At 38.0% G+C, this 13,801-nt stretch overlaps 1 protein-coding gene across 24 annotated transcripts in view; it reads right to left on the reverse strand.

Annotated features, from left to right (window-relative positions):
• The window catches only part of LOC149470465 (calcium/calmodulin-dependent protein kinase type II subunit gamma), a 332,348-nt gene that overhangs the window by 108,556 nt on the left and 209,991 nt on the right, over window positions 1-13,801 (reverse strand). For all 24 annotated transcript variants that reach the window (XM_089663501.1, XM_089663475.1, XM_089663532.1 and 21 more), the window contains exons 4-5: window positions 6,296-6,350; window positions 3,054-3,119 (exon numbers count right to left, since the gene is read on the reverse strand). In XM_089663501.1, the coding sequence (XP_089519627.1) occupies window positions 3,054-3,119; window positions 6,296-6,350 (121 nt within the window). The remainder of the gene's footprint in view (window positions 1-3,053; window positions 3,120-6,295; window positions 6,351-13,801) is intronic.

Below are 13,801 nucleotides of genomic sequence, written 5' to 3' on the forward strand. Positions count from 1 at the left end.
AGGGATCATGTGACCGCCGTGACGCATCATCACGGCGGTCACATGATCGCGAAATGTCCCAATCGAAAGAGGAGACCGGGACCTTTCCGTGAGTACTGGACATGTGTGCTGGGAGCACGCGCTCTCAGCACTTTTTTTTTTAATTAGACCGCAAATGTGCGGCCGCTCGGCGTCTAAGCCCAGATGCCAGGAGGCCACACATTTGTGTGCGGCTGGCGTGAAGAGGTTAAAGAGCAAGTCTATTTTTACACAAAATTATACATACACTGCACTAGCATCTCTGTAGCCTGTAAGCCTCATAACACTGGGTGATCGATGTAAATTACAGACTTTAAAATTACAGTTTTAACAAACTTTGTTGCATATTCCTACCTTTTCTTATTCTGAAAATATTGCTGTTTGTCAGTGTCCATGTGTACAGTGAATCCGTATAGGAGTGATTTCATAATTATCAATCAGCTGCTGCACTTGCAGGGCTCTAATCAGGAAAGTGGCAGAGTCTGCATCCCTTTAGACGTAATTTTCCTTTGGAAGCATCTCACCAAAAAAATACAATTTTTGTTGCAGGCAATGCTCAAAATCTGCCTTGTATCTTAGTGCAGACTTCTGAGAAATCAGTAAACCAAACTCACAAGGAGGAAATGACATTTCTGGGAGGGGATGGGAGGGGGCTGTGGGCTTCTGTACACCATCTATGTACAGAATGCCTCCAAGTAGCCATATTGCATTGAATTTTACAGAAGATTACAGCGCTGCAAAATGAAAAGCAACAGTCATTTTTAATAACATTCAACTACAATATGATATGTGTGGCAATTATATACACTATATTAGTTTTTTTCTTTATTTGCTCATTTTTGCCCACAAAAGTGGAGTTACCCTTAAAGTCTTTTAGATGGGCCAAGTGAGGATATCCCCATGCCATGCAGAAGTGCAAATTCATCAATGCTTTGATACAGCTGCATATTCTAGACATGCTGAGCCTAAAGGGTGTCATTAAAAATAGTTCTGTTTTACTAATGAACATATTTCATTGCTCCTCCTTGTAACTATGTGTATGACTATGTGGGTTTCAAAATCCGCCTGAAAACAGGACTTAAGGGTTTACTAAAGCTTGGATCTCTAATAACTCTCTCTAATCATTAACCAATAAAAAGTATATCACTTAAAGTAGTTGTAAACCACAGCCATGAAAAATGAATAAAGCATATCCCTCTATACTGTGTCTCAATTCAGAGCACTAAGTGTTATTTCTGTCTTCTGCCTCATTCCTCTGCAATAAGCATGAGTCACTTCTGATGAGCTCCTGACACCAAGAGAAAAATGATGACGGGGGAGAGACCTCCATTAGACTGACAGCTTCAGCTGTGTTCCTGTGAACAGTATGGAGGAGGAAGGGTGTTCCCTCCAATCATCTCTCAGAACTCTTCAGCTCCCTGTGTAAATTCTGCACTATGAATGGATGTAGGGGAAAGATGGCTGTAGATAAACAGATACAACTTGTATAAGAGGATTTGTTTCTTCTCTGTGTATCACCTGAGGCCAGTCACTTCACTAGGTATACGGAAGGGTTTAAAACCCACTTTAACTGCTTCCCGACCACGCTATAGCAGAACTACAGCTACAGGGCGGCAGGGCTGCGCAAAATATTTACATTTTGTATTTCCAGGTAGGGGACGTGCGCGCCCTACCCGCGCCGCTATTGGTGGCTACAGCTATCGATCACCAGCACCCAGCGATCACTGAGGAACACTAACGAGGAAGAGGTCTGTATGTAAACAATACAGATCTCTCCCGTCAGCTCCAGCACACTGCTTTGTATTGCTCTGCATAGCAATACAAAGCAGCATGCGTACACAGTAAAACACAGCACACAGTAAAACACACACAGAACACAGTTAACCCTTTGAATTCCCCCAGATGTTAATCCCCTTCCTGCCCAGTGTCATTAGTACAGTGTCAGTGCTTTTTATTAGCACTGATCACTGTATTAGTGTCACTGGGGCTGTCAGTGGCAGTTAGTTCCCCCCCAGTGTCACAATGCCTGCCGCAGTCCTGCTATAAGTCGCTGATCGCTACCATTACTAGTATGCAAGGAAAAAAAAATTAAATTCCAGTATATATACACTGCCATTTGTAGACTATGACATAAACCAATTAATTTACATGTATTGGCATTTTTTTTCCAGCAAAGACATGTAGCCCAAATTTATGACGAAATTTCATTTTTTTAACTTTTTTATTGGACATGTTTTATAGCAAAAAATCAAAAACATGGTTTGTTTTTTTTTCAAAATTGTCAGTCTTTTTTTCGTTATAGCACAAAACATAAAAAACACAGAGGCAATCAAATACCACCCCATTTGTGTAGGAAAAAAAAAGGACATAATTTTAATTTGGGTGCAGCGTTGCATGACCGTGCAATTGTCAGTTAAAGTAACGCAGCACCGTATTACTACAAAAAATGGCCTTGTCAGGAAGGGGGGTAAATCCTATGGAGGGCAAGTGGTTAAGGATATAAAATGATTGTATCTACTAGTAGCCTCAATCAGATCTGAATATTTATACAGATGCGCTTTTCTAAAAGCAATCAATTTTGTAATCTCTTTGGATACTTAAGAGCACACTACAACACACACTACCTGCATTGACAGCACATTTAATTTCTTAGGAATCGCTTGATACCAACGGCTATATACATGGCAAAAATATACCCCCACCCACCCATTTAGTGCCTCTCTACCACCAGTACACCCCTGCTGTGAAGGCCGCCAATGCTGTAATGACAGGTACACCATAGCATGACAATAACTGACGCCCAGTGAAGGATGTATGCATTCTTATCCCCGAGAATGAGAGAACACTCCACAGACTCATTCCTCATAGGATTGTTAATGTCACTGCAACAAACGAGCTCACAGAGTAACAATAATGACAGTGAGTGCTTATTTTCCATAGGCATGCCTCTGAGGCAAATGATTTTCCCTTGAAAAGCAGGAAGACGCCAGAGAAATGGCTTCTCAGACTTCAGAATGTGAAGGATTTATCCTCACCTGGCATCTGCCTCACTGTAGTATTCTCTCGCTACAATGTCTTCAAACAGCTCTCCACCTGTGACCCTGAAAAAGACAGACATATACAAAGACTGCTGAAAAATGGGTGAAAAAAAAGAAATATATAACCAAACAGCAAAGCAAAGCAGAGTGCCATAGGGCAGCCTGTGGCTGAGCATTTTCTCTCTCTACAAGAGCGAGCCATGAAGGGTCAAGCGGTACTGTGCTAAGAGCCGTTCTTCGGAACTGCCAACTGACGGATAGCAGGCACAGTGAGTCAGTCTAGGCATTAACTGCCCAGGAGGGACCCTTAACATTTCCCAGCAGACAAACAAACATAATGTATCCCATCAGAAGCAGGGAAGGTAGAAATCACTCTTGTTCTTTTTCTGTAAGCATCAAAGGGTTTACATTTTTATTATTTCAGGAAAAATTGTAGGCAGTTTTTTTCATTCTCTGCCATAATTCCATCAATGCAAATACATATATATTATGCTGTAGAAACAACATAAGAAGGCTTAATAATGGATATGGGGAGGAGGGGGTCCAGAGAGAGGCCCCATTCACAGGGCCATCTTTTCCCATCATGGGGATGCACAGGTGATGCATGCATCCCCGTGCCAGCTTCCCATTTTTCTCTATTAAGACACACAGCTGCACAGACACAGCCGCATTGTTCCAATATGACCTATGGGTGGATGCAGGTCCATGACCGTACACAGGGTACGTTTGGGTACGCACACTCGCATGCCATGCTGGAAGACAGCAGATTTGTCTGTGCAGCCGCAAATCCCAACAGACATCAATAGGACATCGGCACCGGGATGCATGCAACACCTGTACCTCCCCATGCCAGGAAAAGACGGCCCTCTATGGGGAATGCATGTCAACATTCCATGTGAACCCGGCCAGAAAGGAGACTTTTCTGGCAGCATGCAAGTGTACAATCCAAACGCACACGTTCCTGCAATAAAAATGGCTGTGTGTATAAGTGGGTGCTGCAGTGAATGTCGGCTGGAACCGAACAGAATCAGCAAGGGAAAATGTCACCAGCACACCGAGGATCACCAATATGGGTCCAAAAGTTTTAATGAACGATCACATAGTTACAGCAAGGCAATGTTTCGGAATCTCGAAGCGCCCCTCGTCACATGCCTGATGAAGGGGTCCTGCGAGACTCCGAACTGTTGCCTTGCTGTAACTATGTGATCGTTCATTAAAACTTTTGGACCCATATTGGTGATCCTCGGTTTTCTGGCAGCAGGTGACAATGGTGAAGCTATCACTATGATTTTGCACTGCTCCACCTATATAAACCTTAAAGCGGACCTCCACCCAAAAAGAACATTGTTCACTGCTGTAATCCCTCCTCCACAGGTAAAAAAGCTATTTTTTTGTAAATATTTTTAATTTTTGTATTCAATTTTTTTATGTTTTTATGTTTGACCTCCCCCAACATGGCTGTGCAACCAATTATATATTCAATTAGTAAACTGCAATAGATTTGCAAGTGTCTGCATATTTCTAACAATAGGAATTACTCTGTAACAAGATTTTAATGGCTTGGGGCAAAACATAACTGATACAATTTAGCAAGAGGCTTTTCAGACAAAATGTAATATGGGAAAGATGTCAAAAGTATGTGCCATCATTTATAGGAGCAACTGACCTCAGGGAAGACAAGGGAGATGTTGTGTGGGTACGATTATGTGTTTTAACCCCAAATTCCTATGTCCCTATGTAAAGCTTTCTTACATACATAAGGGGAAATTTGCTAAAATTGGAGCAGCTGTGCATAGTAACCAACCAGATTTCAACTTTAGCTTGTTCAGTTAAAGCGACTGTGAAGACTAGTCTTTTATTTTTGAAAAATAATAAACATGTTATACTTACCTGCTCTGTGCAATGGTTTTGCACAGAGCAGTCACAATCCTCCTCTTCTTGAGTCCCTCGCTGGCGCTTCTCCCACTTGTGGAATGCTCCCATAGCAAGCTGTTTGCTCTGGGGACACTCATGCGTGCTAGCCGAGTGTCTATAAGGCACACAGAGCGAGGCTCACCTCTTCACTGGTTGACAGCCAATGAAACCCGCTGCTCTCCCAGCCAATGAGGAGAGGGAGGACTACAAGAGCCTCTGCTCTCGTGCACATCGCTGGATTGAGATGGAAAGATAGAAGCTGATTGGTTGGCATTCACAGCTGCTCCAATCTTAATAAATTCTCATCATTATATGTAAAAATGTAGGAATTTGCAGGACCTGCTTGCAGTCCACACACAAAATGACTAAAACATATATTTATCACTAAGCTAGTAACTCATGCAAACTGTTCTATTTTAGTAATAACCGCACACTTGCATTGTATCTGAGATTCTTAAAATGCTACTCTATCAATTATAATACAAATAAATGAGATGTGTGCACTGTAAGAACGTATCCACAATGCAGTCATGAACAAATGAAAATTAATAACTTGGTCTGATTACATAAATATAAAACTGACAGAAGGAGGTTATGAGGAGAAAGTGATTTATTTACAGGAGAACATGGTTTACCAAAGAACAATGCAATCTGAATTTTGACACCTTTAATTATGCTTTTGTCTGAGAGCTTTATGTTCTGAGATATAATGAACCTGGCCTGTTAGCAAAAGCTTTATCAGGAATTATGACAAATTGTTTTACTTAACACAAAACTAACAGCATTTACCCAGAGAAACTAATATTATGATAGAATTGTAGTATACAGAAAAATGTTCATGCTAGGTGAAGATGGATTCTGATAGGTTATTGCACTTAGCGTATTGCGGTTTACCCTGTGCCATTAAGTCTAATGTGCTTGTAGGATTTCCACCCATTTCCCATGGTGCCTCAATAATAGGAAGTGAAGGGAAACTTCCACAGTGGGTCTCTAGAAGAGAGATCTTTACAAAGGGCCCACAGATTAATATAAACGTGACATAGGTTCACATTATACCTCCAGGAGTTTTCCATATGGTCTGAGGCAGGTATCTTCAAACTGCTACAACCTAAACAACCAATCCACACACATGTTGTACAGGCTTCAAATATGGCTTTAAACATGGACAGCCAAGTGGTAAAATGAGCACACCTGTCTTTGACCTTACTGGGGAAGTTGATGTGGGGTTTAAAGTAGGACAATCACTGGGAGATGGGACATTTGCACATTATATACATAACTTTAAAACTCAATTTGTTTTGTAAAAATCAAAAGGAAGTACTTACAGGTCAAAAACAAGATAATGAAAGCCTTCTTCTGAAATACTGTCATGGAGGCGCACTGCAAAGCAAAAAATAAGATATCAGCAAAAGCACTCGTCATTTAAATATCAAGATCTATGATGTAAAAGACGAACCCGAGGAACAACAAAATCACAATGATTATTAAATCAAATTATCAGATGTCCATTTTTGCACACATGTACTAGGCATACAATTTTAGGCGTTAATGTGGTAGTAAACACTTGTTTTATATTGTTACCTTCAGGCAGGCTTATAATAAAGCTTACCTATAGGTCAAATTAATATTTCCTAAACCTTCCCCATTTAGGAGATATTCTACAAAGCAGCAACCGGTGATGTCACCAGCACATGTGCTCTGAAGGAACGGCATACCCATGCCATTCCTCACAGCTGTGGCTGAAACTCCTACATGCATGCGCGGGAGTGACGTCATCAGCAACTCGGCCATTTAAGCAGCTGCAGCCCAGGAACCCGGGTGAAGATGAAAGCCCTGTCAGCAGTGACAGCGAGCCGCTGGAGAGCTTCGTTCTAAGGCAAGTCTTTCATAATGTGCTAGTATGTGATGAATACTAGCATATTATGCTATTCTTTTGCAGCAGGAAACTTTTGTATGTTTTTGTTCAACGAGTTTACTACCACTTTAAGCATTTGGCCAGAGTCTTCAGTGGCTGAAAAAAGCTATGGAGGCAAAGTAAAGGCATTGTCACATGGCAATTTTCTAAAGAGGAGAGATAGAGTCACAGGCTAACAAAACACAGGCAGATGCTTGTACCAGTTAAAATGTTACTTTTGTGTTCTGACATATTCTAACTAGCACTCGCCTGGGTCGCAGACCAGTTTACTTAGTCTTTACGGAGTTGTAGAAGAAACAACATGTGTGTGCATAGCCCTGTTGGTGGAAAATGAGTGGCAGGAATCTGGAGAAGCTCATCAACATCAAATGTTGTGTGAGATTTGGCAAATGTGTGAGTGAAACTTTAGCTCTTTTACAACAGGCTTAAAGGTGAGCATTCCAAGAAGGAATCAAGGGTTTTTGAAAGGCATAGGTGGTTTAAGAAGGGTCGGGAAGAAGTGGGTAGCCAGTAGCACAAAAGATGTGGACAGAGTGTGAACCCTCCTATGCTCAGATCAAAGACGGAGTGTGAGAAAGACAGCAGAAGTAATGAACATGAACAGGGAAACAGTGCAACAGACTCTACTGACGGATTTAGGAATGAGAAAGATTTCCAGAAAGCTGATGCCTTAAATCTTGACAGAAGATCAGAAAGAACACGGTCTTCAAATTCCATCTGATCTATTGAAGAATGCAGGTAATTTAAATTTTTTAATTCCAGGAATTAAATTGTCACATCTTGTAGAGTGAAATCAGAGCAAGCAATTTCAGCACAGGAGAGGAGACTGTACAATTGACAAGCAAATGAAATCAAAAACTTTCTTTTAAAACACTTCATTTACACACATTTGTATAAATGCATTTGAATTAAATACATCAATTTGTGCACATAAACTTGCTCCGTCCTTCATTTTTATTTATTAGTTTGGGGAACTTCTATTTCTGTATATACCCTGGTACAGGGCTTAGAAAACAAAACAAAAAAAACCCCCCAGAAAATAGCGTAGTAGATACATGAAAGAAGTGGTACCTTTAGGTCAGGTTCACATTGTTGCATTGCTTTGAACGCATCAGGAAAACATTTCTGTACTCTATGGCTGTGCAAAACTTTCCTGTAGTAAGGACCTGTCAGTGCTTCTTCCTCTCCTAGTACTGAGTGACTGGTCTTGAATCTGGCACCTGAAGATTTCTGCAGGCAGCCTGTAGTGGGTAGACATGTTGGGACCCACCCACAGTTCTGATCTCTGTATAGGCTATGTGCAGCACAGTGATGATGTCACCACTACGTTTACAGCTGAATATCTGAGTTTGCAAAGAAATGTGGTATACCCAAAGCAAGCCAATAACGTTTGGGACTATTTAGGATTACATTTAATTAGTTTTTGTTTATTTTTTGTTTTTTCAGAGTGCAATTTTAATATTGTTAAAACAAATATGAAATTTTTTTCATAGGGTTTACATATATGATTACATTTTATTTCATGAAGGTCAGGAGCATAGTAACAAGGTGTAGTTAGAAAGGCAAATGAAGTGTATTTATAAGCAGAGAATTTATGCAAAGTCTGTGTAGACTATACGCAATCTAGAAATAGTGTGAGCACTTTGTTTTTAACTTTGCCATTTTTATATTTGCCATTTTTAAAACCGTTAAGATTTTTTCATCTTTACAATTCTTAGATTAGTGTACATAGTACATTTTACATAATTTTACATTTAGTTATACAGTGTGGGGTTGATTAAAAAAAACTGTTGAGTACAACATCTGGTGCAGCTGTGCATGACAGCCATCAGCTTGTTCAGTTAAGCTTTGACAAAAAAAAAATATATATATATATATATGGAAGCTGCACCAGATTTTGCACTCTACACTTAGTAAATCAACCCCTATATGTTAATGGAAGAGAGACTTACAGCATGAAACATGAGGGCAAAGTGCAACAGCGTTCAAAAACAGGAAATGGTTCCTTTTTGTATAAAATATAGTTGTACCATATACACATATATATATGAAAGCAGATTACAGCAGAGCTTTTATTGCATTTACTGCACAAGGATTTTACTGGATGCCTTATCTATGCCATTACTCTTGTAAAGACAAAAGGTACACCACACTAAACAGAGAAGCAATTACATCTTTTAAGGCTGTGAAGTTGTTAGGCTATTACTTGCAACAACTCCCCAGCGATTCAAGTATTGCTACTCAGTAGCTGTTAGTAGCTATTTAGCATGCCATCCATTATTGATGGGTGTCACCCAAAAGGTGTAATCAACAACCAAAGCGGCTAATAAGTTGTTAAAGAGAGATAATTATCTAGCAGAGACACAGTTACATACTTGATCTAACACTCGCTTTCACTGCAATTTTACCAATCTGATTTAACACTGTCAGATACCAAAATACAGGAACAGCAATTATGGAAACTGGCAGGTACTGGTTCGAATCCTCAATAATGATTTTATATTTTTATAGGGATCATCTTTGAATGAGAAGGACCTAAAAAATAATTTCCATTTGTTTCAATTTGGATAAGCACATGAGCAAAATTATAAAAAAAATCTGTGTGTATATATATATACATATATATATATATATATATATATATATATATATACACACACACATATATATATATACATATATATATATATATATATATATATATATACACACACACATATATATATATACATATATATATATATATATATATATATATATATTATATACATATACACACATATACACACACTGGGGATCGAAAGTTTGGGCACCCCAGCTAAAAATTTGTATTAATGTGCATAAAGAAGCCAAGGAAAGACGGAAAAATCTCCAAAAGGCATCAAATTACAGATTAGACATTCTTATAATATATCAACAAAAGTTAGATTTTATTTCCATCATTTACACTTTCAAAATAACAGAAAACAAAAAAATGGTGTCTGCAAAAGTTTGGGCACCCTGCAGAATTTGTAGCATGCACTGCCCCCTTTGCAAAGCTGAGACCTGCCAGTGTCATGGATTGTTCTCAATCATCGTCTGGGAAGACCAGATGATGTCAATCGCAAAGGTTTTAAATGCCCAGACTCATCTGACCTTGCCCCAACAATCAGCACCATGGGTTCTTCTAAGCAGTTGTCTAGAAAACTGAAACTGAAAATAGTTGACGCTCACAAAGCGGGAGAAGGCTATAAGAAGATAGCAAAGCGTTTTCAGATGTCAATATCCTCTGTTCGGAATGTAATTAAGAAATGGCAGTCATCAGGAACAGTGGAAGGTAAAGCAAGATCTGGAAGACCAAGAAAAATATCAGACAGAACAGCTCGCAGGATTGTGAGAAAAACAATTCAAAACCCACGTTTGACTGCACGATCCCTCCAGAAAGATCTGGCAGACACTGGAGTTGTGGTACACTATTCCACTATAAAGAGATACTTGTACAAATATGGTCTTCATGGAAGAGTCATCAGAAGAAAACCTCTTCTACGTCCTCACCACAAAAATCATCGTTTGAACATTATTACAAGTATCCTCCTGCGCTCAATACAGGCAAGGTCCCTATCTCAACAGCTGCTGTCACTCTACCTTAACCATAAAGTAACCAAATATATACAAAAAATAGTGAAGCGCTTGATAAATAAACATATATAAATATATATATTAAAGTGCCATCAGTGAATATAGGTGATAGGTATTAATAATTCCTTGTTAAACGCTGGAACATTAAACCCAATAATATATTTAAAATAATAAAAAACCAAACTGAATTCATAATATATATAAAAACGGTGATAATAACTAAACGAATAATCACACCAGTGTCAAATAATCTTATATCTCCAAGGGGTTCCTTATTCTCCTTCACTATTTAAATTGAAAGTGCTCATCAATAATTAAAGTGAACGTGTGTATACAAAAAAGCTTAATTTAAGTGCATATACAGAACATATATATATGTATAAATCATATATATATAAATAAAGTCCATGCAAGTGTAGCTTGTGATAGAACAGTGGTCTTCACTTCTAGTGCTCAAACACAAAATCCTCAAATGGCAGCAGTGCCTGCTCACCTCCCCGCACTGACCCTCAAGGGGCCAAAAGGCTACTGATCTCCTCTATGGCCAAACTTTTTTCCTCCTCCTCTCGGTAGCTCAGAAGGTGATCACAGGGTCTCCACTTCTCCTCCACTCATATGTTATATAGGACACAAAACAGAGCTTCCCATAGTATAATATTGTTTAATGTAAGCCACTTCTATTACATATCGGTTGTACTCACATTTGATTTCCTGGTTACAAAAGCCTTCCACCTCATGCCATAGGTGTATCTCATGAACACAGGGGGAAACCAATATGGCCGCTCCGTTCGGACATGCGTCCCACGTGACCGGAAGTGACGTAGTTCCAAACCGGATATGGCGTACCGACGCGTTGCGTCACGTGCGTCGTGACTTCATCAGGGTTAACGCCCACCAGTGACTGGATGCATTTAAATAGGATCCAGCCTAATCTCTCTACCCAATTGAAGGACGGGCTCCCGGCGGCCATTTTCCCGAAGCCCGCTATCTTCACTAAACAACACGGAGGAACATTAACATAATGTCCCCCTATGGGGAAAACCTCGATCTATGCCACTATTTTAGTCCGCGGTATATACAAATCTCTTTAATATATTAAAAACCACTTAATGCACATATGTAATTTTATTAAATAAACAGCAATTAAAAAATAATATATATAAACACTAAAAACGTAATATACAAAATATATATGTATATCCAAATACATATATTTCAACATCTTATTAGATTGCCCTTCTACATATAGGGCCATCTTAGGTTTTTAAATACCCTATATTCCAATTATATATCCCTCAAAAAAATTATTAAACCTCAATATTAGAAACATTTATTATTTTAACCCTTACCGGAAAACATCTCTACTGTATATAAGAAATCTCATATACAAAAACGGGGTCATGCAGATACACCTATAGCTTGAGTTTACAATAATCCTCATATTAATATATATATACCTCAAATTCATCCTTTTTATTATATCTCATAAGTTAAAAGACCATTAAACTAAACAACATATTAATACACTGATAACTAGAATAAACTCATAATGAATAAATATTTAACTAAACTATTTACCATTCCCGTCTAATTCTAACAATAGACCATTAATAAATTGCCAATATGTCAATAAATAAATATCCATTCATATCCGACTACCACCACTAGGGGCTTCCTAAAAGAATGTGAAAAAACTTAAAAGTTTAAAAGTCACTAATAAAACAATTTAAATCAAATTCCACATTGAGTCCAAAAGGTACCTGTGTATGCATATTGAAAATCCATCGGGATTCCGCCTGGCTCAAAGATTTAATCCTATTACTTCCTCTCCAGTGCTTGGTGTATTTTTGTATCCCCCAGAACCTCAAACTTGAAGGATCCTTATTATGTTTTTTTAAAAAATGTTTGGATACACTGTGTTTCGGGAAACCATTTTTTATGTTCTGGACATGTTCTCTAATGCGTTTCCAGAGTGGTCTTTTTGTTCTGCCTATATATTGATAGCCACAGCCACATTCCAAACCATAAACCACACCTTCTGTACGGCAAGTAATAAAATCTTTGATTTTAAACTCCATACCATCAACATTACATTTAAAGGTTTTACGTTTCGTATTTTTTCCTCTCGTTTCCCTGCACCCATAACACTGTCTGCACGGGAAAAAACCTATTTGATCCAAAAAAGTGGATTTTTTCTTCCTATCAGGTGGATCTAGCACACTCTTTACTAACCTCATCCTTAATGTGGGAGCTCTTCTATAAATAAATTTTGGGCAATCATCTAATATTGGGTTCAACACAGGATCAGATTTCAAAATTGACCAGTGCCTCCTGAATATTTGTTCTATTTTTTTGTAATGGACATTAAAGTCCAGCACAATGGCCATCTGACTTTCAAAATTCTCATCCTTCTTCTTGTCCAATATTAACGAATTCCTCTCCAATTTCCCGACTTCATGAATCTTTCTTTCAATTTCTTGTTTTGGATACCCTTTGTTTATAAATTTTTTTTTTTTCCCCATCACTTCCGCCTGGCTCAAAGATTAAATCTTTGAGCCAGGCGGAATCCCGATGGATTTTCAATATGCATACACAGGTACCTTTTGGACTCAATGTGGAATTTGATTTAAATTGTTTTATTAGTGACTTTTAAACTTTTAAGTTTTTTCACATTCTTTTAGGAAGCCCCTAGTGGTGGTAGTCGGATATGAATGGATATTTATTTATTGACATATTGGCAATTTATTAATGGTCTATTGTTAGAATTAGACGGGAATGGTAAATAGTTTAGTTAAATATTTATTCATTATGAGTTTATTCTAGTTATCAGTGTATTAATATGTTGTTTAGTTTAATGGTCTTTTAACTTATGAGATATAATAAAAAGGATGAATTTGAGGTATATATATATTAATATGAGGATTATTGTAAACTCAAGCTATAGGTGTATCTGCATGACCCCGTTTTTGTATATGAGATTTCTTATATACAGTAGAGATGTTTTCCGGTAAGGGTTAAAATAATAAATGTTTCTAATATTGAGGTTTAATAATTTTTTTGAGGGATATATAATTGGAATATAGGGTATTTAAAAACCTAAGATGGCCCTATATGTAGAAGGGCAATCTAATAAGATGTTGAAATATATGTATTTGGATATACATATATATTTTGTATATTACGTTTTTAGTGTTTATATATATTATTTTTTAATTGCTGTTTATTTAATAAAATTACATATGTGCATTAAGTGGTTTTTAATATATTAAAGAGATTTGTATATACCGCGGACTAAAAT

The sequence above is a fragment of the Staurois parvus genome, unplaced genomic scaffold, assembly GCF_062004578.1.
Source record: "Staurois parvus isolate SC_StPar_1 unplaced genomic scaffold, SC_StPar_1.0 ptg000043l, whole genome shotgun sequence".
Lineage (NCBI taxonomy): Eukaryota > Metazoa > Chordata > Amphibia > Anura > Ranidae > Staurois > Staurois parvus.